The following is a 26,022-nucleotide window of genomic DNA, read 5'->3' as shown; positions in this document are numbered from 1 at the left end:
ATTTGGTTACGCCCGCCCATGTAAAAAGGCCAAATACTTATGAACGGGTGAATGGTACACATAATGAGGCTTAGAACTATAATCATAATCTAAGCAGTCCGCATTGGTAGAATCTCCTTGTAATTTACTCAAAACTCTGCATGTGTTTTTTTTAAAAGAAAACACATAGTGCTGGAGGAAATTCAGATGGCATCTGCGGAGGCAATACCGTCTGTCCATATCCCTCCACAGATGCTGGCTGTTCAGCTGTTCCTCCAGCACTTTGTGTTTTACAATGTATATTAATGATTTGGATGAAGGGATTACAAGTAACATTAGCAAATTTGCAGATGACACAAAGCTGGTTGGCAGTGTGAACTGTGAGGAGGATGCTATGAGTATGCAGGTTGGGTGAGTGGGCAGATGCATGGCAGATGCAGTTTAATGTGGATAAATGTGAGGTTATCCACTTTGGTGGCAAAAATAGGAAGGCAGATTATTATCTAAATGGTGTCAAATTGGGAAAAGGGGAAGTACAACAGGATCTGGGGGGGTCCTTGTTCATCAGTCACTGAAAGTAAGCATGCAGGTACAGCAGGCAGTGAAGAAAGCGAATGGCATGTTGGCCATCATAACAAGAGTAGTTGAGTGTAGGAGCAAAGAGGTCCTCCTGCAGTTGTACAGGGCCCCAGTGAGACCACACCTAGAGTATTGTGTGCAGTTTTGGTCCCCTAATTTCAGGAAGGACATTCTTGCTATTGAAGGAGTGCAGCGTAGGTTCACAAGGTTAATTCCCGGGATGGCAGGACTGTCATATGTTGATAGAATGGAGCTGCTGGGCTTGTATACTCTGGAGTTTAGAAGGATGAGACGGGATCATATTGAAACATATAAGATTATTAAGGGTATGGACACGCTAGAGGCAGGAAACATGTTCCCGATGTTGGGGGAGTCCAGAACCAGGGGCCATAGTTTAAGAATAAGTGGTAAGCCATTTAGAACGGAGATGAGGAAAAGCTTTTTCACACAGAGTTGTTGGTGTGTGGAATTCTCTGCCTCAAACGGCGGTGGAGGCTGCTTCTCTGGATGCTTTCAAGAGTTAGATAGAGCTCTTATGGATAGCGGAGTTAAGGGACATGGAGAGAAGGCAGGAACGGGGTACTGATTGTGGATGATCAGCCACGATCACATTGAATGGTAGTGCTGGCTCGAAGGACCGAATGGCCTACTCCTGCACCTATTGTCTATTGCTCAACATCTGCAGTTCCTTGTGTCTCTCTAGTTTATTTTCCTCTTCTTTTTTACACCCTTTAGAAAGAAAAATGGTCCATCTGCAGACAAGCGTTCTTAAAATTGTAATTTAAATGTAATCTGTAATCAGAAGGGGCCCCAAATTTGAAATTAAAAATTAAATTACACGAAAAACCCCGAGAGAGCGCGGTTAAAAACAACATACAGCTGCTGCAGTGATTGAGATCGGCTGCTGCACAGGCGGTCGTCGACATTCACACATCAAACAAACCAGTTCTTCAGGCGGTCAGGGCGTTCCCGGCGACTGAGCATCAAGTCCCCGCGGTGCCCCGGGCCTGGCCGCCGACAGCTACCGACTAGCCGTCCGTCCCCCTCCCCGACTACCGTCACCCACCGACGGGACGCTCGTTCCCCTCCTTCCTCCCCCCCACCCCCACCGACTACCGTCACCCACCGACGGGACGCTCGTCCCCTTCCCGACTACCGTCACCCACCGACGGGACGCTCGTTCCCCTCCTTCCTCCCCCCACCGACGGGACGCTCGTCCACCGCCATCACCCACCGAGGGGACTCTCCGCCGACCATCACCCACAAATGGGACGGTCACTCCCGTCGCCGCAACCTTACCGACGGGACGGTTCCCCTCCTCCCCGCTATCCACAGACGATCCGTCCCGCCGCTGCCATCACCCACAGACGGGACGGTTCCCGTCACCCGCCGATTGGACTCCCGCCGCCGCCATCGCCCACCACCGGTCATCCCCCCCCCCCCCCCCCCCCCCCCCCGCGCCGCCGAGCGAACAACCTGGCCTCACCGACCCGCCAGCCCAGCGCCACTTTTCCAGAACTTTCCAGCGGGGGTCCCACGGGCTCCGCTTGGCCCAGGGGCCGCCCTCCACCCGCCGAGAAGTTGACGTGTAAGAACTGAAAGTTGGGGGGAGAGAGAGAGAGAGATGGAGTAAAATATAAAGCCTTTCCGACTTACCGGTCGGATTCGCCCCAACTTTATAACAAAAACAACAAAACTTTGAGAGGTCGTCGAGTCGGGGCTGGAACTTTCCTGTTTTTCGGCCGCCCTCCGTCTGGTCGGGAGTCGCTCTCCTCCCACAGGCTCCAGTGAGCTCATTGGAATGAAAGCTCAGGTCCCGCCTCTGCCTCCCCGGCTCGTCCTCCACCGTCTGCAATCCCCCGCACACCTTCCTCGCCCAGGAATCACTGGCCTCCGCGTCCCCAATCTGCTCCTGGCCCCAGGAGCACCAAGAGGAAAGCCACCCAACAGGTGAGATAGACACAACGTGCTGGAGTAACTCAGCGGGTCGGGCAGCTTCTCTGAATAAAATGGATGGTGAAAGATGGTCTCCAAGAAGCGAGAGAGTCAAGAGTGTTTTATTGTCATGTGTACGAAAATGAAGCAATGACATTCTCACTGGCAGCAGCATAACAAGCCTGTAGACACATGTTTAGGTTAACAAAAAAGACACAAAGTGCTAGAGTGACTCAGTAAATTAGGTAGTGTCTCTGGAGAACACGGAGAAGTATTCATTCAGGTGACGTTTTGGGTGGAACCCTGCTTAGGTTTTTAGCTTTATTATTGTCACTTGCGCCTGCGGGAGGAGAGTGGCTGAAAAAAAACAGGAAAGTGTCAGCCCCAACCAGATGACTCATCACAAAGCTTTTTTTGGTTAAAATTCATATACACTGAAAAGGCTTTGTTTTGCATGTTATCTAAACAGATCAGATACACCATACATAGATGCAATCAGTTTAAACTCAAGTACAATCGGTATCAATTCCATAAAGTCAAATGTCCTCATAGGGTAGATGTGAATCGAACAGTACCCTAGTTTATGGGGGAAACCATTCACTTTAGTTATTTTATTATTGTCACGTGTACATGAGGTACAGTGAAAAGCTGTTGTTTGCATGCTATCCAGTCAAAGAAAGGACTACACGTGATGACAATCAAGCAGTTTACAGTGTACAGATAATGGATACATTTGGTGCAAGATAAAATCCGATTAAAGATAGTTCAAAGGTCTCCAATTAGGAGGATGGGAGGTCAGATAGCATACTCATAGACATCACAATAAAGAAAATAATATTTCCTCTCTACATTCTTCCTGATGGCTGGAATGAAATGAGAGTGTGGCCAGGGTGGTGAGCGTCATTGACGAGTGTCATAGAAATCAAAGACATCCCAGTCTGAAGAAGGGTCCCAACCGGAAATATCATCCATCCATGTTCTCCAGAGATCTTGCCTGACCCACTGAGTTACTCCAGCATTTGTGTCGTTTTAAAAAAACAAACTTGAATCACCCAAGTTGTTCCTTTTACTCCTGGCAAAAAATACTTGGACAGGAAAGTCTGAAGAAAGGTCTCGACCAGAAACATCACCCATTACTTCTCTCCAGAGATGCTGCCTGTCCTGCAGTGTCATCGCAGAGCTAAAATCGAATATCACATAATATCTAAGATCACAAGGTACAAGAGCTGATTTAGACCATTTGGCCCATCGAGTCTGCTCCGCCATTCGATCATGGCAGATCTATTTTCCCCCTCTCTACCTCATTTACCACCAGGGGCACCACAAGATTGGCAGCCCTGCCTACAGTCTGTGTTTTTGTCTTTTTTTTATTTTTAGTGTGTTAAAAGTCTGTGTAAATGTTCTCCGGTTTATTTTATGTGGGGAGAGTAGGTGGGGTCAGAGGAAACTTTTTTTCAGTTTCTTACCTTGCTGGAGATGCGATTAGTTTCCGGGTCGCATCTCAGGGCGCTCTGTGGCTTACCATCGATGGAGTTGGAGGCCTCCTCGGACTGACTTTGGGCCTCACCGTGGGGCGTGGACTTACATCGGAACCGATCCCTTGCCTGCAGACCTACCATCAAGAGCTCGCAGTCTCAAGAGTCGGGAAGCTCCAACGATGCAGAGCTCGACCAGCCCCGACACGGCGTCCGGCGCGGGGAAGCTGACATCCCCTCCTCCCCGAGGCAGGAGCTGATCGCCTCGATGCGGAGGGCCCAAACGCAGGGCTACGGGTGTCAAGATCGTCCCATCTACTGAGAGCTCGAGGCCCCCGACCGCAGGAGAGCCAAGGGAAGTAATTTGAACTTTTTTTCGCCTTTCATCAGTGAAGAATGCAGAGGAGGCACTGTGGTGGATGTTTATGTTAAAATGTATTTTGTGTGTTCCGTTGCTTTTTATTTGTATGACTGACTTGGCAAATTAAATGCCTTGTATGTTGCAAAACATACTTGGCTAATAAAGTATTATTGTGATTGTGAAAGTATTATTGAGATTGATTCTCCTGCTTTCTCCCTGTAACCTTTGATACCCTTACTAACCAAGACCCTATCAATGTCTACTTTAAAAATATCGAATACATGGTCTCCTCAGGCTCCATCTACGACAATAAATTCCATAGATTCACCACCCTCTGGTTGAAGAAATTCCTCATCTCCATTCTAAGAGGCTTCTGGTTCTAGACTATCCCACTACTGGAAACATCTCCATATCCACTCTATCCAGGCCTTTCATCATTCAGCAGGTTTCAATGAGATACTCCTCTCCCCCCCCCCCCCCCCCCCCCCCCCCCTCCCCTCTCCTATGTTCTAGTGAGTACAGACCCAGACGCATCAAATGTTCCTCATATTTTAACCCAATCATCTCTTTGATCATTCACATAACCTTCCCTGGATTCTCTCCAATACCAGCACATCCTTCCTCAGATATGGTTCCCAAAACCACTCACAATGTTCCAAATTTGGTCTGACCAACTACTTAAAGCTAGAGCATTACATTCTTGCTTTTATATTCTAATCCTCTCAAAATGTGTGCTAACATTGCATATGTCTTCTTTATTACCAACTCAACCTGCGAATTAACGTTTTGGGAATCCCGCATCCGCACTCTCAAGTCCCTTTCCCCCTCCGATTTCCAAATCCTCTCCACCATCTACATATCATCTGCAAACATGGCACAAAGGCACCAAAGACATTTTCCAGATTGTCACGACAAGTAGCGGACCCAACATAGACCCCTCCGGTACATCACTAGTCACTGGCAGCCAAACAGAAGAACATAGTAAATAGGTGTAGGAGGCAGCCATTTGGCCCTTCGAGCCAGCACCGCCATTCATTGTGATCATGGCTGATCATCCACAATCAGTAACCCGTCCCTGCCTTCTCCCCATATCCTTGATTCCGCTAGCCCCTAGAGCTCTATCTAACCTTTATTCCCACTCTTTGCCAATCTTCTATCCATGCTGGTATCTTGTTACCTCTTGATCTAGAGCCCTAACAAATATCTGAAAATAAAATTTCCAGGGCTTTGGGAGAATGGATTGCTGGTGGGGAGAATGGAGGCAAGTGAGCCAGATTCCTTTTACATGGAGCCTCTCTAGACTTATTGTCCAAAAAGCCTCTTTCCATGTAACAATTCAGCTAAGAGAGGAAAGTAGTTGAAATAACAAAATTGCAACAGTTGAATTGTGCAGGTCAAGAAGTTAGTTTATTGGCAAGAGCAAGTTTATTTTTACAAAGAAGTTTGCATTTTTCTCTTTTCTAACCATATAAGTGCAATGTTATCTACAATGTCTTGAAGTTAATCATTTAGTTTCAAAAGACAACACAAATTAATCAAAGGCACTAATTAGATCATTTTATGATTTGCAAATTGAACTAAAATGTCATGATCCACTGCGACAACTTTTGCAAAGCTACAGAGCTCTAGCTCCGCACTAATTATAATCATGCTTTCTTCAATGTTCATACTGGCTGCTGTTGATCATGGCAAGTTTCAAGTTATTTTAACATTTGCGTGGCTGGTGAATAATGCGAATGCACCTTGGTGGCGCAACCTTCTCCAGAGCTGGCAGAGGTTTCTGATGTACAATTGCAGATGGAAAATTATGACTCAGCTAAAATAAAGAGAAATAAATATAATTAGCTTATTCTTTGAAGAATTTGTTTAGAATGCATGGTTCAAAGGGGAATTATTTGCTACATATTATAGAAACAATGAAATCATACCCAGCTTGTCAATCCCAGTGGTTGTATTTGACCACAGATAGAGCTTCAGGGTCATCGTAATGGCATTACAAAAAAAATGGTTCAAATGAAATGCCACTTCTGCACAACCAACCCACGTCACTAAAAATTCAATTCATGTTTGGTTTCCTTGTTCTCAATTTCTTAGAAATAAATTGTTAATGCCAGATGGAATTAAGTGGTGCCCATAGATTGCAATGCTCTGGTTTAATGTCACTTTAAGTGAATGTTTTAAACTCACTCACTAGACTAAACACTTGAGACAATCAGGTCTTTGATGTTGCTGTTCAAGGGAAATCTATTCTGCTGGTAAATTAGATTGCCATTTTATTAAAAACAACGGAAGTGATATTGACAAAACAAAAGAACTTGAGTATCGGTCCATAATATTTACTTGTTTGGATTCCAGAACGTAATTCACTTTAGTAACATGACTGAAGATGTTAACAAAATTTACATGGTTTTTAAGTGATGAAAATTCATAAACTATGATTTGGTGATGATCAAACATGCGCATGGTATTAATTAATCCACTGTTGACAATGCAATTTTGGTTACAATGTCATTCTTGTGTGGACATTCTCCGAAACGGGGCAGCTTCTAACAAATTTACACTGGTCAGTAATCAATATATTCAATTACATCCAAAAATTGCTAAGCAAAAATAGCAACCCCCCCCCCAACAAAACATTTTGTCTATAGCAGTTAAACAAATCTGCAAATCACTGTTCCTCAAGTAACCTATAGAATAACAGAATGTTAAATGTTACCCTGTTAAAAATCAAAACGGGGAAAATAAATCAATTCGCTTTACTGCACTTGCACCTAAAAAGTGGCATGTTAGTGCTACAATTAAAATTAATGTATAAGCATCAATTAAAATTAAAGAATATAAAGTCTCTACAGCTGCACAGATTTGTGAAAGCTTCATGGTTTAGAATCATACTGGTAATATTTTAGTTCAAATACTCACTTTGTCAATATTTCTAGCCAGGGCAAAGCTCATTTTAGATGCATTGATAGCACTGAAAAATATAGAAAGAGTAATTCCATTACATATCTATACATTTAATATATTTGTGATCGATTTTTAGCTTCAACAAAATAAGACCCTAAGGAGGCAAGCAGACAAGTTCTAACACAGGCAACTGGAGAGAAAATATGATCCACTCCACCAGTGGAGAAATAAGTGGTTTCCAGACACCGTATGTAAAAAAAACTCACTCGAAGAGGTCTTTGTGCAGACTGTACCATGCAATCTTGTCCATCTTCAGGTGTTAAAGGAAATTGAATTTAAAAGTAATACACATTTCATCACCTTTTCAATCATTCACACCCATATATACAGTTGTCATTTTTCAACTTTCAATCATAATATTGGCCCGAATAGCCTGAAAATGTGTTCTGCTATTAGATAAAAATCTACCATGTATAGCATAATAAAAAACAAGGATTCAAATTTTGGTTGTGTAACAATGGAGGGGACACATTTTGCATGTCTAGTCTCCCAAAAAAAGGGAGAATTTATAAAGCCTCAAGTTCAGTTGATATGGGGGTCTTCTTCGAGTCCGTTGCAATCTCAGATGTCGTTCTGCCAGTATCTGGCGCAGGTCACAGCTGGTCGGGTCGGTTCAGCCAGGTCCTGGGGGCTGCACTGGGGGGCGTCGTCACACTCCAGTAGGTGGGACATTGTCTGTACTGCTCCACAGCTGCATGTGTCTTCTGCCTGGTAGTTCCATGCTTTCATAAGTGCTTTGCACCTCCCCTGCTCCACTCGTAATCTGTTGAGGGTCTTCCAGGTTGGCCATGGGGGTGGAAGATTGCAACCTTCACGTGGTTCGCCCTGTTTCGACGAATGCAATCAACCCCGGTGTGCACAATCAAATAAGAACAAATAGAACAAGTTGTCCTACAACTTTAGGCTGTGCATACCATACGCAAGAAGATGAAGAGTTGGTATGCCATTGTAAGGAACTATGGATATGGAATTTTGTTCTATTCTCATATTGCAAGTCTAACTTCGATTTAAAAAAAAAAAATCAATTATATGGAATGAAACTTTGTAACAGAAGTGGTAGTACAATTGTTTTACATGGCAATTGAACTGATAGATCACTTTCCCCAAACCACATAATGTTTAAAAGGCTTTTAGTCCCAGTCAATGTAGGATCAAATACAGCTCCACCATCACAAAGCCCTGATGAATCTTGCAAGCTTTTCTATTGCTTAAAAACTTGTGCAGCCAATAAAGCTTGTTATATTATGAACCAAGTTTAAAATTCAAACTGGCAATTAAATATGAAAAATCTCCAGACATCATGTTCTGTCAATTTATTGTTGTTAATTAGCTACAAACAAATTCAAATGGAGCTCACATACAGTGCCCTCCATAATGTTTGGGACAAAGACCCATTATATATTTATTTGCCTCTGTACTCCACAATTTGAGCTTTGTAATAGAACAAAACATGTGGTTAAAGTGCACATTGTCAGATTTTAATAAAGGCCATTCTTATACATTTTGGTTTCACCATGTAGAAATTACAGCAGTGTTTTCCCCATAGTCTCCCCATTTCAGGGCACCATAATGTTTGGGACACAGCAATGTCATGTTTAGTATTTTATTGCATATCCTTTGCATGCCTTGAAGTCTGCAATGCATGGACATCACCAGTTGCTGGGTGTCTTCTCTGGTCATGCTCTGCCAGGCCTGTATTGCAGCCATCTTTAGCTTATGCTTGTTTTGGGGTCTAGTCCCCTTCAGTTTTCTCTTCAGCATATAAAAGGCATGCTCAGTTGGGTTCAGATCAGGTGATTGACTTGGCCACTCAAGAATTGACAATTTTTTAGCTTTGAAAAACTCCTTTGTTGCTTTAGCAGTATGTTTGGGATCATTGTCTTGCTGTAGAATGAAGCGCCGGCCAATGAGTTTTGAGACATTTGTTTCAGTGGGTGGCGACCAAATGACTGCAAGTCGGGGGGGGGGGGGTAATGGGTAACTTGCAGCGCGTGGAAAATAGTGCGCAGCAGGCCATGCGAGCAAACCCATTGTGATGTCTTCAGCTCGTTTATTTTCTAACTTATTTGAAATTTTTGAACATTTTCTGAATAACCCAAGAAAAAGCTCAAAATTTTCAGGTGTCGATTTTGAACTCCACCAGGTAAAACTGTAAAAAGAATATGTAAATATTTTACCGTAAGGGTGTCATTTTTCAGAGCAGATGTGATTATGCACACACACACACATCCAAGATCAGACTTTCAATAGTTATAAGATATGATTGAATCAAATTATAAATTCACATTTCAAAAATGGTTTCACAATTCAGTAGTACTGTTTTTCAGTATTCCATACTGATATTTGAGGATACACGAGGTTGCATGCAAAATACTGATTTTCAAAAATCTAGTTTCTGTGTAGTCCGTTCTATTGCAGTTATGTGAGAAATACCGATTTCCCTAACAAAATACTGATTTTCAGCCATCAAAATACGGAAATGCTCGGTGAAACTTGGCATCTCTGCAATTATTCACAATCACATTGTGCTTGAGAATTCAAAATGTGATTTGTGATCTTGTTTACGAGTCATCATGGAACTAGAATTTGTTATAATAGTATGACAGTAAAATAGATTAGTTTGAAAGTGATCATAGTAATGTAAATGCATCATTTAGTTTGACTTCAACTTTCATGATGGAAATTGAAGTCGAACTAAATGTTGTATTCACATCACTATTCCATGTTGAAATTGATGTGATGTGAAGTTGTTAGGTCAGGAGGATCATTAAAGGTGCACTGCACACACTAACACAGTCGAACAGTAACAGGCAATCAAATCAACACACAAAACATTTTCTAAAAAAGGTTTTCTTTACTGCTAAAACTTAAGTTTTTATTTGCAGTTTTTGCATGCTCCTTTATAACATTTTACATAACATTTTACAAAAGTACAACTTAATTATTAAAACAAGGACAACTTCAATTCTTGATTTAAAAAAATGTATATAACAATGACACCAATCATCCCATTCCACTCACTCATTACTCTTGACTCGATCAAAATTATTTCTGAAATATTGGTCATAAATTTGGTGCAAAAATGCTCCAAAATAAGGCTCAGAATGCACCAGAGAGCATCTAAAACCCCAGAGCTTCCAGGGCCCTTAAGCGGGCCCTGGACCCCGGCCACCAAGTCTTCAAGCTTCGTACCCGTGGTGTACGCTGCGCGCACATTATTTCACATAAAATGTTTGTGATCCGGTCATGCCACCCCCCATTTTGAAAAGCTTCGTATGGGCCTGATTACCTTGAGTGTACCAAAATAAAAGTGAATTCTGTAGCATTCTCGCTCGGATCGCCAGCTCGCGTACACACGCGCTTAGTGCCACAATGTTTTACAGATTTTGCGCACTGCACAATCTGTATTGTTATGTCACAATACCATGTTTGCCTCGCGAGCATAAGAGACCCTGGCGAGCATAATGCTTGCGTGTGCGTGCGTGCATGTGTGTGTGTGCGTGGACCCAGCTGCAGTATCTGCCTCGGGACCTCATCCTGACAGTGACAAGTCTGATGAGGAGGATGCTCTGCTCGAGAGCGACTCAGATGACAATTAACGTGACTTTTACATGTATTTTAACAGCTCTGTCTTCACTTTGCTTTTCAGGAGATGGTTTAAATATCAAGCAGAAAAGTTACACAAGTTCTCACAAATATAATGTTTCTGTTCATTTAAAGTTGATATCCCTGCCAAAATAAATAAATAACCACTTCAGTCATTTTTATTGTCCTTCTGGGCAATCTCACTTGCCAAGTTCCATGATTGATTCAATAAAGTCACCTACTTCCATGACTCGTCTTCTTAGTGGGCACAGAGTAAGAGGTACTATGTACATTCAAAGGTATGGTATAGATCTGGACAGGTAATAATAATAATAATAATAATAATACAGTAACAAGTATATTACAAGAAAAAGAAAATCAAAGTACACTTCCATTCTCTTTATTTATTTTATATTACAAAATCCTACAGCAGAAGGGATATATTATGTATCTATTTTTCCCCTCTTGATGTTACTGTGTATCTTCAAATGTGTCAAACAGATCGATTCAATTCTTTATCAACTTACCTTGCTGTAACTGGGCATAACAGAGATTGATGATTGAAGATTCAAGAGGAAAAGACCAATGCTATGGCCATGTCATGATAATTTTCAGTCCTTCACAGAAAACATGCTTGCATCAATCTGTAGTGTGCATTGTTAATCATATATGTTACCATGGTCCAGGATTTAATGTCACTGGTTGATCATACGCTGAATAATCCAACCACATTTTTGTTTGGAAGTGGAAAGAAATAGAAATTGCATTCATTGCAACGTAAAGAGTTGAGATATTGTATTATAATTTTGCTGCATGTCATTGTGGTATATATCATGTCTTGATTGGTGACTTGATTTAGTTTGTAACTTTATTTGATGCAGAAATGATATGTGCATGCTTCATTGAGCATAATTCCGACTGGTAACTATGCACTTAGTCCGAGCACATTATCGCACGTGTCATGCAAGCCATCTTAAATGACCACCTAAACTGTCATTTGGCAACCTAAAAAGCTGCCTAGGTTGCCCAGCAGGCAACAGAGAAAAAAAGTTAAGTGAGAGCCCTGACTTGGGCAGTTCCTTCTCTCCTCCACTCTGATATGTTAATTTTCATCTCATCTGTCCACAAGACCTTTTTCCAGAACTGTGGTTGCTCTTTTAAGTACTTCTTGGCAAACTGAAACCTGGCCATCCTATTTTTACGGCTAACCAGTGGTTTGCAGCTTGCAGTGTAGCCTCTGTATTTCTGTTCATGAAATCTTCTGTGGACAGTGGTCATTGACAAATCCACCCCCGACTCGTGAAGAGTGTTTCTGATCTGTCGGACAAGTGTTTGGGGATTTTTCTTTATTCTAGAGAGAATTCTTCTGTCATCAGCCGTGGAGGTCTTCCTTGACTCGTCAGTCCCTTTGCGATTAGTAAGCTCACCAGTGCTCTCTTTCTTCTGAATGATGTTCCAAACAGTTGATTTTGGTAAGCCTAAGGTTTGGCTGATGTCTCTAACAGTTTTATTCTTGTTTCTGTCTCATGATGGCTTATTTGACATTATTTGGCACAACTTTGGTCCTCATGTTGATAAACAGCAATAGAAGTTTCCAAAGGTGATGGAAAGACTGGAGAAAATACTATTTACTGAGAGATCTCTTATACCTGCATTAAGGAGGCATTTGAACACACCTGAGCAATTGCAAACACCTGTGAAGTCATGTGTCCAAAACATTATGGTGCTTGAAATGAGGGGTCTATGTATAAATACAGCTGTAATTTCTACATGGTGAAATCAAAATGTATAAAAATACCCTTTAATAAAGACTGACAATGTGCACTTTAACCACATGTGATTTTTTTTCTATTACAAATCTCAAATTGTGGAGTACAAAGCAAATAAATAAATGATGGGTCTTTGTCCCAAACATTATGGAGGGCACTGTAATTAGCAAATGCTTGCAAAGTATCTTTTGCAAATACGTCAGATGGTTGGTTACCCATGAGGAATTGAATATCACAAATAATAAATGTAGCAATTGCTCCAAATTGGGAATATCTCTGGTCTCATTTGGAATATTTGTTCAACCTCAACAACTGAAAAGATTATTTAGTTACTTTAACACTTGTAGGACTAAAGGGGCTATTACTGTAAAGTCAGAATATCCCTGCAGAATGCAATCTGCTTTATACCTTCACTAGAACTCAAAACTTAGAAAAGATGTAGTATCATTTACCTCGAGCTTGAAAAAGAATTGATTCTTTGGTCTCTTTTTTCCTCTTGTTTGGTGACCTTCATCCTGCTACCTTTTTGAATAGAAAAGGTACAAATTCATTTTTTACATTGATAAATCTGTCAAATAGTTACAATTATTTTAACCCACAAATTGAATTGTACTAACGTTGCTTTGGAATTATTGCACCAATAATTCTGCCCATGAACAAATTAAATGGGCAGAATTCATTTCATGGGCGGGACAACTCTGAAAATAAGAAAAGGCCTTATTGATGCTCAAAGGATAATTTTTTGAGTACTGGGGACTGTCAAAGAGAACAAGAACTACTTTCAATCATCATTAAAAAAAAAAAAAATATTGGGGATTTGGTGCTACTTGCCTGCACCAAGGTAAACCAAATTGTGATCTTATTGATTGGCCCATCCCTGCTTCTATTCATGTTCTAATTTTATATTTTTTAAAAAGAGTTCACACCTCTTAGGTGTGAACCCTTAGTATTTTTGCCTTGCATCAAAATTCTTTCCACAAACAGAAAGCTCTGCAACTCAAACAATAGTACGTTAGCTGAAAAGATAAATAGAGATGCAAGCAGTAGGGAAATTTGGGTTCATAGAAGGGTTAAAGACAAACAAACCTAAAAATACCAGAAACACACAATATCCTTGTATATTGATTTGATTAGTATTTAAGATTGATTGGTTTTCAACAGAACCAAGAAATTAGGAATTAATAAATTATCAAATACAGCCTCAGGAAATAGAGAGGAAAGCCCAAAGAAAGTGGCTGCAATAGGGTGCAAGACCTTAAATTAAAGCAAGCCAGTCAATGCAAACAGACACAGTGGGTCAAGAAATCAAAAGTACAAAGCTCAAATAGGAACAGTAGAATTACTAGAAATGTGCCATGTTCAAAGTACGAGTTGAACAGGTACTTTGGATCTGTCTTCACTCAGGAAGACACAATCTCCCAGATGTACTAGTGGCCAGAGGATTAGGATTACAGTTTGGCTTTCTTCCCAACCAATTGTTCAAGCGCTTTTGATTGCAACATGCGCCTTAATTTAGTTCAACAAATAAACTGACAAGTTACTAAAGAACTACAACACCATCTCCCTAGTCAAGAAAGCACAGCAACGCCTCCACTTCCTTCGACGGATGAGGAGAGCCGACCTCCCCCCTTCTGCCCTCACCACTTTTTACAGGGGTGCCATTGAGAGCATTCTTACCAGCAGTCTCTCAGTCTGGTATGGCAGTTGCTCTGCTGCTGACCAGAAGGCCCTACAGATAGTGGTGAGGACAGCGGAGAAGATCACTAGATCACCCCAACCAGCAATCCAGGACTTATACCCATCTCACTGTCGCAAGAGAGCAACCAATATCATCAAAGACACCACCCACCCAGCACACAAACTGTTCACCCTCCTACCATTCGGCAAGCACTACCGCAGCATGCGGAGCAAAACCACCAGATTCAAAAACAGCTTTTTCCCTCAGGCCATCAGACTACTCAACACACTCAAGAAAATTCTATGAACATTACACAAACAAAGACCAACTGACTGTCAAATTAACTTTAACTCAATGTCTGCAGTATGCTATTTGCACTTTTCTATATTGCACCTTAATAACATACCTCAAAATTTTACTACACTCTGGCACACTGTGAATATTTTATATAATGTATATGTCCATTGTCTATCTTTATTGGTATATTGTCTGTCTGTGTTATAAATATTACTTGCGCATTGGAGTATGGGGAAACGCAATTTCAATCCTCTGTGTAACTACTTGTTGCATTATTTGAATTGACAATAAAGTTTACTTTGAACTTTGAGGATGACAGAGGATCTGAACGAAATTCATATTAGGCAGGAAATAATGTTAGGTAGACTGATGGCTGATAAATCCCCAGGGCCAGATGGTCTGCATCCCAGAGTACTTAAGGGAGTCTCTATAGAAATCGTGGCCACATTGGTGACCATTTTCCAATGTTCTATAGATTCAGGATAAGTTCCTGTAGATTGGGGGGTAGCTAATGTTATCCCACTTTTTAAGAAAGGCAGGAGAGAGAAAACGGAATTATAGACCAGTTAACCTGACATCGGTGGTGGGGAAGTTGCTGGAGTTAATTATAAAAGATAAAATAGTGGCACATTTGGATAGCAGTAACAGGATCGGTCCAAGTCAGCATGGATTTACGAAGGGGAAATCATGCTCGACTCATCTTCTGGAATTTTTGAGGATGTAACTCGGAAAATGGATAAGGGAGAGCCAGTGGATGTAGTGTACCTGGACTTTCAGAAAGCATTTGATAAGGTCCCACAAAGGAGATTAGTGAGCAAAATTATAGCACATGGTATTGGGGGTAGGGTACAAACATGGATAGAAAATTGGTTGGCAGAGAGGAAACAGAGTAGGGATTAACGGGTCCCTTTCAGATTGGCAGGCAGTGACTAGTGGGGAACCGCAATGCTCGGTGCTGGGACCGCAGCTATTTACAATATACATCAATGATTTAGATGAAGGGATTCAAAGTAACATTAGCAAATTTGCAGATGACACAAAGCTGGGTGGCAGTGTGAACTGTGAGGAGGATGCTATGAGGATGCAGGGTGACTTGGACAGGTTGGGTGAGTGGGCAGATGCATGGCAGATGCAGTTTAATGTGGATAAATGTGAGGTTATCCACTTTGGTAGCAAAAACAGGAAGGAATATTATTATCTAAATGGTGTCATACCGATTTCCGATTTCACTGCACATCTCGTATGTGTATGTGGCGAATAAACTTGACTTGACTTGTGTCAAGTTGGGAAAAGGGAAAGTACAACAGGATCTGGGGGTCCTTGTTCATCAGTCAATGAAAGTAAGCATGCAGGTACAGCAGGCAGTGAAGAAAACGAATGGCATGTTGGCCTTCATAACAAGAGGAGTTGAGTATAGGAGCAAAGAGGTCCATCTGCAGTTGTAATTGCAGAATTGCCGGGATGGCAGATGGCACAATGGGCTAAGTGTTCGGCTGGCAACCGGAAGGTAGCCGGTTCGAATCCCGCTTGGAGTGCATACTGTCGTTGTGTCCTTGGGCAAGACACTTCACCCACCTTTGCCTGTGTGTGAGTGATTGGTGGTGGTCGGAGGGGCCGTAGGCGCAGATTGGCAGCCACGCTTCCGTCAGTCTGCCCCAGGGCAGCTGTGGCTACAGAAGTAGCTTACCACCACCGAGTGTGACTGAGGAGTGAATGAATAATGCGATGTAAAGCGCCTTGAGTATTAGAAAGGCGCTATATAAATCCCATCCATCATTATTCATTATTGTACAGGGCCATAGTGAGACCACACCTGGAGTATTGTGTGCAGTTTTGGTCCCCTAATTTGAGGAAGGACATTCTTGCTATTGAGGGAGTGCAGCGTAGGTTTACAAGGTTAATTCCCAGGATGGCAGGACTGTCATATGTTGATAGAATGGAGCGGCTGGGCTTTAATACTCTGGAATTTAGGATGAGAGGGGATCTTATTAAAACATAACATTATTAAGATATTGGACATGCTAGAGGCAGGAAACATGTTCCTGTTGTGGGAGTCCAGAATCAGGGGCCAGAGTTTAAGAATAAGGGGTAGGCCATTTCAAACGGAGATGAGGAAAAACTATTTCACCCAGAGAGTTGTGAATCTGTGGAATTCTCTGCCTCAGAAGGCAGTGGAGGCCAATTCTCTGGATGCTTTCAAGAGAGAGTTAGATAGAGCTCTTAAAGATAGCAGTCAGGGGATATGGTGAGAAGGCAGGAACGGGGTACTGAATGTGGATGATCAGCCATGATCACAGTGAATGGTGGTGCTGGCACAAAGGGCCAAACTCCTGCACCTATTGTCTAAATGCCAAGTCCAGGAGATTGTCAAATGTCTAAGTGGTGACCTACAATGACAAATCACTCATTTCCATTACAAACTATTGACCAATATTCACTCCAGATTGTGGGCAGAGCTGGTTGCACAAATATACTGTTGAGATTGGCATTTACAATTTTTGTACCAAACCTTATATCTCATTGCACACAATGACCATCAATGTGGCAGATGGTTTCAGTACTTTGGTGGGCTCTGCTTTATATTCGTTGCAACCAATGCATATTAACTGATTATCAGCCCAGTCAGATGGTCAATACAAATGTATTTTCCACATTTAAATAAAAAAAGTCATATAGGTGCCATGACACAACTCATTCTGATTTTGGGAGACTCAAGATTCTCCAGTAAGCTTATAATAATTCTACGTTTTGCAATTTTAATTACATTCACAGTATGTGTTCCAAAGTTAAGCAACATATGCTATGTTATCCATTAATAGATTTTTTTTTAAATTATTTAATTATCTTTTTATTATGGAATTTTATTCTTTCAACATCTCCAATGAAAGGAGATTTCAAAATACATGGCAAGATATTAAATGGAATATGGATGAAATGGAATATAAGACGCAGGGAACAAACTATATCTTGATTCAGAACACACCCAGTCATCAACCTTAGGTACACAAAATTGCTGGGGAAACTCAGCGGGTGCAGCAGCATCTATGGAGCGAAGGAAATAGGCGACGTTTCGGGCCGAAACCCTTCTTCAGTCATCAACCTTACTTTGTCCAAGTTAGTTTTGATGATACTCATGTTGAATGAGCTTGAGACAGTCAAAACAATTTAATACCTGAAATGTTAGGGTATCACTTCTTTCAAGAAATCACTTCTTTGATTTTTAGGTGCAAGGAATCTCGTTAATCATATATTATGAGAACAAAATCCTACAGGTCAGACATGACAAAAGGCAATTTATTATCTTTTGTCAAAAATTGGATGTGGTTAAAACATTTATGGGAATGAAAGGTCAGTGAGAAGAAATCATTGATCCGATTAAAAAGTTAACCACATTAATATTAACCATTTCCTCATAGATGCTACAAAAAGCTTTTCATTTTGTGTTTTTACAAGCAACAGATTTTCACTGCGGTATTTTGCATTGGATGAATACTAGTTTATAGTTTAAGCTAATTTTCATGCAAATCTTTCTTTGGATTATTTCCTTGGAAATTCTAATATTGTTTCAAACACATTTGCTTTTCGATTAATTTTGAAGAGAATTTAAAAAATGCCACAGAATTATTGGCTCATGTTTCCTTTATTACTAAGACAAGCGAGATGTCAAGTCAACAACTTTAATATACTGCAGTTTATATTTAAAACAGAGAAGGCATGTAACAGATCACTTCAATACTAATATAAAAATCAGCAAGGATTTAATACAAAATCTTTTGATAATCAAATTATCTGAAGAATGGTATATGAAAATAGCTATTTTATAATGTACAAAAACAGCTGCATTATTAGGTAGCTATCAATATTAAAAATGTTTGTAATATAGTAGATGAAATGTTTTGAAGTTTGGAAAAACTTCAATGGTAACTTATATTATGGATTTCAGCAAAGTCCAGCTACATGGAGTATTGTAGTTACTTTGGATCTATTACTGTCAGAAGAAGAAAAAAAAAAGAAAAAGTACCATAAACAGTGAATATGACATACTATACAACTGCATCAAGGGATATGGGGGAAAAAGCAGGAACGGGGTACTAATTCTGGATGATCAGCCATGATCATATTGAATGGCATGGCCTACTCTTGCACCCATTTTCTATATTTCTATTTTTGATAGATGACAAGTTATGTATACACGGCATGTTTATAAGTAAATCTTTAAATACAAAAAGTGAGTGTTAGAAAGTGCATCAAGAAATCAATTTTTTGATAATGTCAGGCTAGAAATGTCAACGAAGACTGCAAATTTCCGATATAGTGGCATGTTACACAAGGAGTAACTTTTTGATGTACAAATGAGTTCACATTTTTAAATTCCAAGTGCAGGCAGATAAATCAACTTTCACACCTGTTGCTCATTTTCCATTGGACTTCAAATTAGAAACAAGGTAATTGGATAAAACAGATAAAGTTAAAAAGGAAATAAATGCCAAGATATTTATCTACATTAAAATTTAGAGTATGCAAACAAAATATTCAAATGCTATGAACAGTTGTGAAAATTCAAATGAGACCAAAAGAGGCCTAGAAATCGAGTATACCAATTTGCTTTTAAATAACGTTAGAAAGTGAAGTTTGTTGTGCCATACGCTCACACAAAGAAATTGCTACAAAGTGTTTCAGTTGCCTTAACAGATGGCAGTCAATGAATATCAGAACAAAAATAGTGAATATGTTGCAAATACTACGAAATAGTCAAGTGCTCTAGTTAAAATTCAGTTGAGTCCCATTAGCCAAACAAAAAAGCCTAAATTGTTAAAGGCAATGCAAAAGAATTCTCAACATAAAGAAGTCCCAGGAGCTTGATCTTAAAGTTCTCAATTCAAGAATAATCCATCATAGAACAGGTCCTTTGGCCCACAATGTCCATACCGAGCAGGATGCCAAAATTATTTATAATCTACCAGCACAAAATCCATATCCCTCCATTTCCGGCATATTCCATGCCTCTTCAAAGGTCTCTTAAATGCTCCTGTTGTATCTGCCCCAACCATCAACCCCAGCATCATGTTCCAGGCACTCACCACCCTGTGCAAAAGAGGTTGCCTGATACCTCTCCTTTCAATTTTGCTTCTTTCACTTTAAAAAAATGTCCTCTAGTGTTTAATGTTTCCTATATTCCTTTACCGTCTACCCATCAATGCCTTTCAATTTTATATACTTCTTGCAGGTCTACTCTTAACCTCTGGCATTCCAGAGAAAACAATCCAGGTCTGTCCACCCACTGACTATAATTTTTCCTAATCCAGGCACTATTCTGGTGAACCTCCTCTGGACCCTTTCCAAATCCTTCACATCCTTCCTGCAATAAGGTGCCTAGTACTACATGCAATAGTCCAAATGCAGCCTAAGCAAAGTCCTATAAAACTGCATCATGACTTTCTGGCACTTACAATGCCCTCTATGATGTTTGGGACAAAGACCCATCGTTAATTTATTTGCTTCTGTACTCCACAATTTGAGATTTGTGATAGGAAAAAAAAATCACATGTGTTTAAAGTGCACATTGTCAGCTTTTAATAAAGGCCATTTTTATACATTTTGGTTTAAACAATAAAGAATAAAGAATAAAACATTAAAAAATAAAGCATTATAGTTTAAACATGTGAATGAAATAAAATACCAGAGCAAAACGAAGCTACAAACTTTTGGTTATTGAGTGGAGCTACTGCTTGTGGGGGAAAACACCCAACTGTTTTTAAGTCCTGCTGTGGCGGCTTTGACATAGAAACATAGAAAATAGGTGCAGGAGGAGGCCATTCGGCCCTTCAAGCCAGCACCGCCATTCATTGTGATCATGGCTGATCGTCCCCTACCAATAACCCGTGCCTGCCTTCTCCCCATATCCCTCGACTCCACTAGCCCCGAGAGCTCTATCTAACTCTCTTAAATCCATCCAGTGACTTGGCCTCCACTGCACTCAGTGGCAGGGAATTCCATAAATTCACAACTCTGTGTGAAAAAGTTTTTCTCACCTCAGTCTTAAATGACCTCCCCTTTATTCTAAGACTGTGGTCCCTGGTTCTGGACTCGCCCAACATTGGGAACATTTTTCCTGCATCTAGCTTGTCCAGTCCTTTTATAATTTTATATGTTTCTATAAGATCCCCCCTTATCCTTCTAAACTCCAGTGAATACAAGCCTAGTCTTTTCAATCTTTCCTCATATGACAGTCCGGAGTCGCCTTCAAAGAGTTTGTGACCAGGGTGAGAGGGGTCAGAGATGATCTTATCCGCTCGCTTCCTGGCCCTTGCAGTGTATAGTTCGTCAATGTGGGTGGGGTGGGGGGGGGTGTTAAAAGAGCAACCACAGTTCGGGAAAAAGGTCTTGTGGACAGATGAGACGAAGATTAACATATCAGTGATGGCAAGAGCAAAGTATCGAGAAGAGAAGGAACTGCCCAAGATCCCAAGCATACCACCTCATTTGTGAAACACAGTGGTGGGGGTGTTATGGCCTGGGCATATATGGCTGCTGAAGTTACTGGCTCACTTATCTTCATTGATGATATAACTGCTGATGGTAGTAGCAAAATTAATTCTGAAGTGTGCAGACACATCCTATCTGCTCAAGTTCAAACAAATGAACCCAATTGTTCAAGTTCAAGTTCAAGTTAGTTTATTGTCATGTGTCCCTGTATAGGACAATGAAATTCTTGCTTTGCTTAAGCACACAGAAAATAGTAGGCATTTACTACAAAACAGATAAATGTGTCCATATACCATGATATAAATATATACACACATGAATAAATAAACTGATAGTGCAAATAACAGAAAGTGGTTGGTAATAATCAGAGTTTTGTCCGAGCCAGGTTTAATAGCCTGATGGCTGAGGGGAAGTAACTATTCCTGAACCTGGTTGTTGCAGTCTTCAGGCTCCTGTACCTTCTACCTGAAGGTAGCAGGGAGATGAGTGTGTGGCCAGGATGGTGTGGGTCTTTCATGATACTGCCAGCCTTTTTGAGGCAGCGACTGCGATAGATCCCCTCGATGGAAGGAAGGTCAGAGCCGATGATGGACTGGGCAGTGTTTACTACTTTTTGTAGTCTTTTCCTTTCCAGGGCGCTCAAATTGCCGAACCAAGCCACGATGCAACCGGTCAGCATGCTCTCGACTGTGCACCTGTAGAAGTTAGAGAGAGTCTTCCTTGACAATCCGACTCTCCGTAATCTTCTCAGGAAGTAGAGGCGCTGATGTGCTTTTTTGATGATTGCATTAGTGTTCTCGGACCAGGAAAGATCTTCAGAGATGTGCACGCCCAGGAATTTGAAGCTCTTGACCCTTTCAACCATCGACCCGTTGATATAAATGGGGCTGTGGGTCCCCCTCCTACTCCTTCCAAAGTCCACAATCAGTTCCTTGGTTTTGCTGGTGTTGAGGGCCAGGTTATTGCGCTGGCACCATATGGACAGTTGCTCGATCTCTCTTCTGTACTCTGACTCATCCCCATCAGTGATACGCCCCACAATAGTGGTGTCGTCAGCGAACTTGATGATGGAGTTCGCACTGTGGTTCGCTACGCAGTCATGGGTATAGAGTGAGTACAGCAGGGGGCTGAGCACGCAGCCTTGAGGTGCTCCCGTGCTGATTGTTATTGAGGCTGACACATTTCCACCAATACGAACAGACTGTGGTCTGTGGACGAGGAAGTCGAGGATCCAGTTGCAGAGGGATGCGCAGAGACCCAGTTCTGCGAGTTTGGTAACCAGTTTGGAGGGGATTGAGCATGCCTTTTATATGCTGAAGAGAAAACTGAAGGGGACTAGCTTCCAAAACAAGCATAAACATCTCTGACCCCTCTCACCCTGGTCACAAACTCTTTGAAGGCGACTCCGGACTGTCATATGAGGAAAGATTGAAAAGACTAGGCTTGTATTCACTGGAGTTTAGAAGGATAAGGGGGGATCTTATAGAAACATATAAAATTATAAAAGGACTGGACAAACTTCCGGTGGGCGGCACGACTCTCGTCAGCAGCGGCCTCTGCAGTCCGTCTGCGTTTTTATTATTTTATGTCTATGTTTTTATGTAGTTTTTGTTATTTTTTGTTGGGGTATGTGTGTGGGGGGGTGGGGGGGTTGGGGGTAACTTTTAAACCTCTCCCTGCACGGGAGACCCGACCTTTTCGTTGTCGGGTCTCCGTTGTCGTTGGGGCTGCAACGAGGAGCGGCCTCCAACAGGAAGACCGGGGGCTATGGTGCCGACTACTCACCTCACCGTCGCGGAGCTGGCCGAGTCCAGAGCGGGTGGAGCTGTGGTGGACGCTGCTGCGACCCGACCTCCGGAGATTCGGTGGCTGCAACTGCGGGTTTGGCGGACAGTGACACCGGGAGCCCGCGGGTCCCTGGAGGGAGACCGCTTTTCAGGGCTTCCGCAACGGCGACTTCTCCCGCCCGAGTTGCGGGGTTGAAGAGCTCCTGGAGCGGGGCCTACATCACCGCCCCGCGCGGCTGGGAATGGCCGCGGGAGTTTGCGAGCGCACGCCGGGGGCTCTAACATCAAGACCCGGTGTGCGACCTTGCATCACCCGGCGTGGCTTTAATGGCCACGGGACAATTCGCCATCGCCCGCCGGGGGCTTTGACTTTGACATCGGGGGGGAGAGTGCAGTGGAGAGATAAGTTTTTTTGGCCTTCCATCACAGCAATGTGATGGATGTTTATGTAAATTATGTTGTGTCTTGGGTCTATTTGTTTGTAATGTATGGCTGCAGAAACGGCATTTCGTTTGGACCTCAAGGGGTCCAAATGACAATAAATTGAATTGTATTGTATAAGCTAAAGATGGCTGCAATACAGGCCTGACAGAGCATCACCAGAGAAGACACCCAGCAACTGGTGATGTTCATGAATCGCAGACTTCAAGCAGTCATTGCACACAAAGGTTATGCAACATACTACTAGACACGACTACTTTCATTTACATGACATTGCTGTGTCGCAAATATTATGATGCCCTGAAATGGGGGGGGGGGCCTATGTATAAACACTGCTGTAATTTCTACATGGTGAAACCAAAATGTATGAAAATGGCCTTTATTAAAATCTGACAATAAGATTTTTTTCTATTACAAATCCCAAATTGTGGAGTACAGAGGCAAATAATTAAATAAAGGGTCTTTGTCCCAAACATTATGCAGGGCACTGTATACTCAATGCCTTGACCGATGAAAGCAAGCATACCGTACGCCTTTTTAACCACTTTCTACTTGTGTTGCCACTTTCACAAAGTTATGGATTTGGACCCAAGATCCTTCTGTGCATTAATGCAGTTAAGGGTCGTGCTATTAATTGTATATTTTCACATTACATTTAATCTCCCAAAGGGCAACACCTCACACTAGCTCAGATTGCCTGCCATTTCTCCACAAATGTCTGTAGCTGATCTGTATACCTTAATAGCCTTCCTCATAATTTGCGAACCTAGAAATCTTAGTGTCATCTGCAAACTTACTAACCAACACACGTTTACATCCAAGTCATTTGTATGCAAATATCAGAAACAGCAGAGGTCCCAGCACAGATCCCTGCAAAACTTCCACTGGTCACAGACCCCCATCCTGAATATTGTCCTTCCATCACAACTGCCTATCTTCTATCAGTAAGACAGCTCCAAATCCATCCAACCAAATCACTGTTAATCTTAATGCATCTTACATCTTCTGGATCAACCCACCATGGGGAACTATATCAAATGCCTTACTAAACTCCATGTAGACATCATCCACTGTCCTACCCTCAATCACTTTTGTCACCTCCTCAAAATACCTTAATCAAGTTAGTAGGACATGACCCACTCATGTACCATGCCCTGACAACTTCTCAATGAACCCATTCTCTTCCAAAATTCTATCCTTGCACACAATTCTCCCAATCCCCAACTACTGAGATCATCTCCTAATAAGTATTGCTCATATTCTAGTCAAAACCAAGAATTAAAAGGTTAAAATGATCTACAAATCTCACATCTTGATAATAATCACAGAAGGAAGCCAGTCTATCGAGTCAGGAACAGTTGCATATGTAAAATTGTTTTTCAGATACAAACTCCTTCCACAACTGCCCCTACTAATGCAATCCAGGCCCTAGAGACTTTGACATTCACCTTTACCCTATATTCTGCAGTTGTTGACTCCACAAACGGGAGGAATGTATCTTCATCTACCGTAAATACACTTCAGATGACATTGATAAGCTTTAAAACGTTAAAAGTTACATGGAGACAATTAAAACAACTCAACAAGAAATATGGGCACAATGGCTTCTGTAGATTTTGAACAAATGCCAAAAAAATCTTGGCAAATGAGGGGTGGGGGGGGGGGGGGAGGTAAAGGAAGTGAATAGGAGGTAAAGTTTAACAAACGACAAACATGAGAACTCTTGAAGGGTGGATGTGGAGAGACGTTTCCTCTTGTGGAAGAATCTAAAATTGGAGAGGTCAACATTTAAAAATAACAGCTCACCCATTTATGGCCGACAAGGCAAAAATTCCTGCTCCCAGAAGATCGTGATATTTTAGGATTGTTCCTCAAAGGGTGAATGGAGCAGTCTCTAACCGGGTTTTTTTCAGGCAGAGATTGGGAGTTAACTAATCAACAATGTTAAATGTTACCGCGAGAAGAGAGTCGAGGTTATAACAGGTCGGCCATTGTTTTGTTAAATAACAAGCAGCCTTGTAGAACCGAGTGGTTTAATCCTAACTGGTTTCGCTCAGTATTCCTGACGCCCGATTACTTTGAGAGACAGTGGTTAAAATACTACATTACCATTAAGTCCCGGTTCACCTTGCTCAGTATCCCTTCATCACACTCGATACAGAATGTATTGTAATCTTAAACACGTTTCCAACACAGAAGACTAGACAACAAAAATGAAACTATTTCGTCAAAACCACGTGCCCACGCCTTAATCTCGCACCAAAAGTCTCAACAGGAAAAGGGAGTTTCTCCCTACATTAAAAAGTCAAAACTTCAAAAAGCAAGACACCTGCTTCCCCGTTTATACCCAGAAGACGACTATTGAGAATTAGAACTGGATCCCACTCTAGAAAGTAAACAAATCAGAATTGAAAATGCCCAAACCAACCCGAAATAATCACCTCCAACAATAACCAAAGCATTCACCTGGCCTCTTTCTGCTTGCTATCACGAACCCCCCTCCCTCCTCACCCCCTTTTTAACTCCCAAGAGACGATAGACAACTATTTTCAGCCACTTCTGCATTTTTGATTGCATGCAGTTAATTGGAGGGTGTCGTTTCCATTGATCAGCAAACAAAACTGCAACTAACAGCAGATTAAATAATTAAATTGCAGCAGTTACAATAATCACAATTGAAACTAGC

The 26,022-nt window shown here is 41.6% G+C and overlaps 2 protein-coding genes and 1 long non-coding RNA gene across 14 annotated transcripts in view; all 3 read right to left on the bottom strand.

Annotated features, from left to right (window-relative positions):
* Nucleotides 1-2,690, bottom strand: part of tanc1 (tetratricopeptide repeat, ankyrin repeat and coiled-coil containing 1) — a 107,637-nt gene extending 104,947 nt beyond the window's left edge. For 3 of the 9 annotated variants that reach the window (XM_033024100.1, XM_033024102.1, XM_033024101.1), the window contains exon 1: nt 2,215-2,684. In XM_033024100.1, coding sequence (XP_032879991.1) covers nt 2,215-2,668 — 454 coding nt within the window. In that variant the 5' untranslated portion in view covers nt 2,669-2,684. Of the gene's footprint in view, nt 1-1,857; nt 2,031-2,214 lie in introns of those variants that run through there. The other 6 variants (XM_033024103.1, XM_033024109.1, XM_033024108.1 and 3 more) reach the window with 5 other exon arrangements.
* Nucleotides 2,691-5,714: 3,024 nt separating this feature from the next.
* Nucleotides 5,715-25,715, bottom strand: dapl1 (death associated protein like 1). 4 transcript variants are annotated; one of them, XM_033024096.1, is made up of 5 exons: nt 25,446-25,715; nt 25,143-25,267; nt 13,100-13,172; nt 7,249-7,300; nt 5,715-6,145 (listed from the first exon to the last, which is right to left on the bottom strand). In XM_033024096.1, exons 2-5 carry the CDS (start codon nt 25,144-25,146, stop codon nt 6,035-6,037), a joined length of 240 nt encoding a protein of 79 aa, XP_032879987.1. In that variant the 5' UTR covers nt 25,147-25,267; nt 25,446-25,715; the 3' UTR covers nt 5,715-6,034. The 4 variants fall into 4 exon arrangements, with proteins under 4 accessions (XP_032879987.1, XP_032879988.1, XP_032879990.1 ...); XM_033024097.1 differs by having other exon boundaries at nt 13,100-13,169; nt 25,446-25,710; XM_033024099.1 differs by lacking the exon at nt 25,143-25,267 and having other exon boundaries at nt 25,446-25,712.
* On the bottom strand, nt 17,461-18,425 carry LOC116975255. The gene is made up of 2 exons (XR_004412577.1): nt 17,723-18,425; nt 17,461-17,617 (listed from the first exon to the last, which is right to left on the bottom strand). It is a non-coding gene; the product is annotated as an uncharacterized LOC116975255 (long non-coding RNA).
* Nucleotides 25,716-26,022: the final 307 nt, after the last annotated feature.

This window comes from Amblyraja radiata, chromosome 7 (assembly GCF_010909765.2).
Source record: "Amblyraja radiata isolate CabotCenter1 chromosome 7, sAmbRad1.1.pri, whole genome shotgun sequence".
NCBI classification, from domain to species: domain Eukaryota; kingdom Metazoa; phylum Chordata; class Chondrichthyes; order Rajiformes; family Rajidae; genus Amblyraja; species Amblyraja radiata.
Note: the sequence above shows the minus strand (reverse complement) of the source record. Positions and strands in the feature narration are given on the sequence as shown.

Excerpts from the sequence above, each read along its gene's own strand:
- dapl1 (XM_033024096.1), bottom strand. Across the intron at positions 7,301-13,099 it reads AATTCTTTTTCAAGCTCGAG|TGCTATCAATGCATCTAAAA; the intron begins GTAAATGATACT and ends TATATTTTTCAG. Across the intron at positions 6,146-7,248 it reads TGGCTAGAAATATTGACAAA|CTGAGTCATAATTTTCCATC; the intron begins GTGAGTATTTGA and ends TCTTTATTTTAG.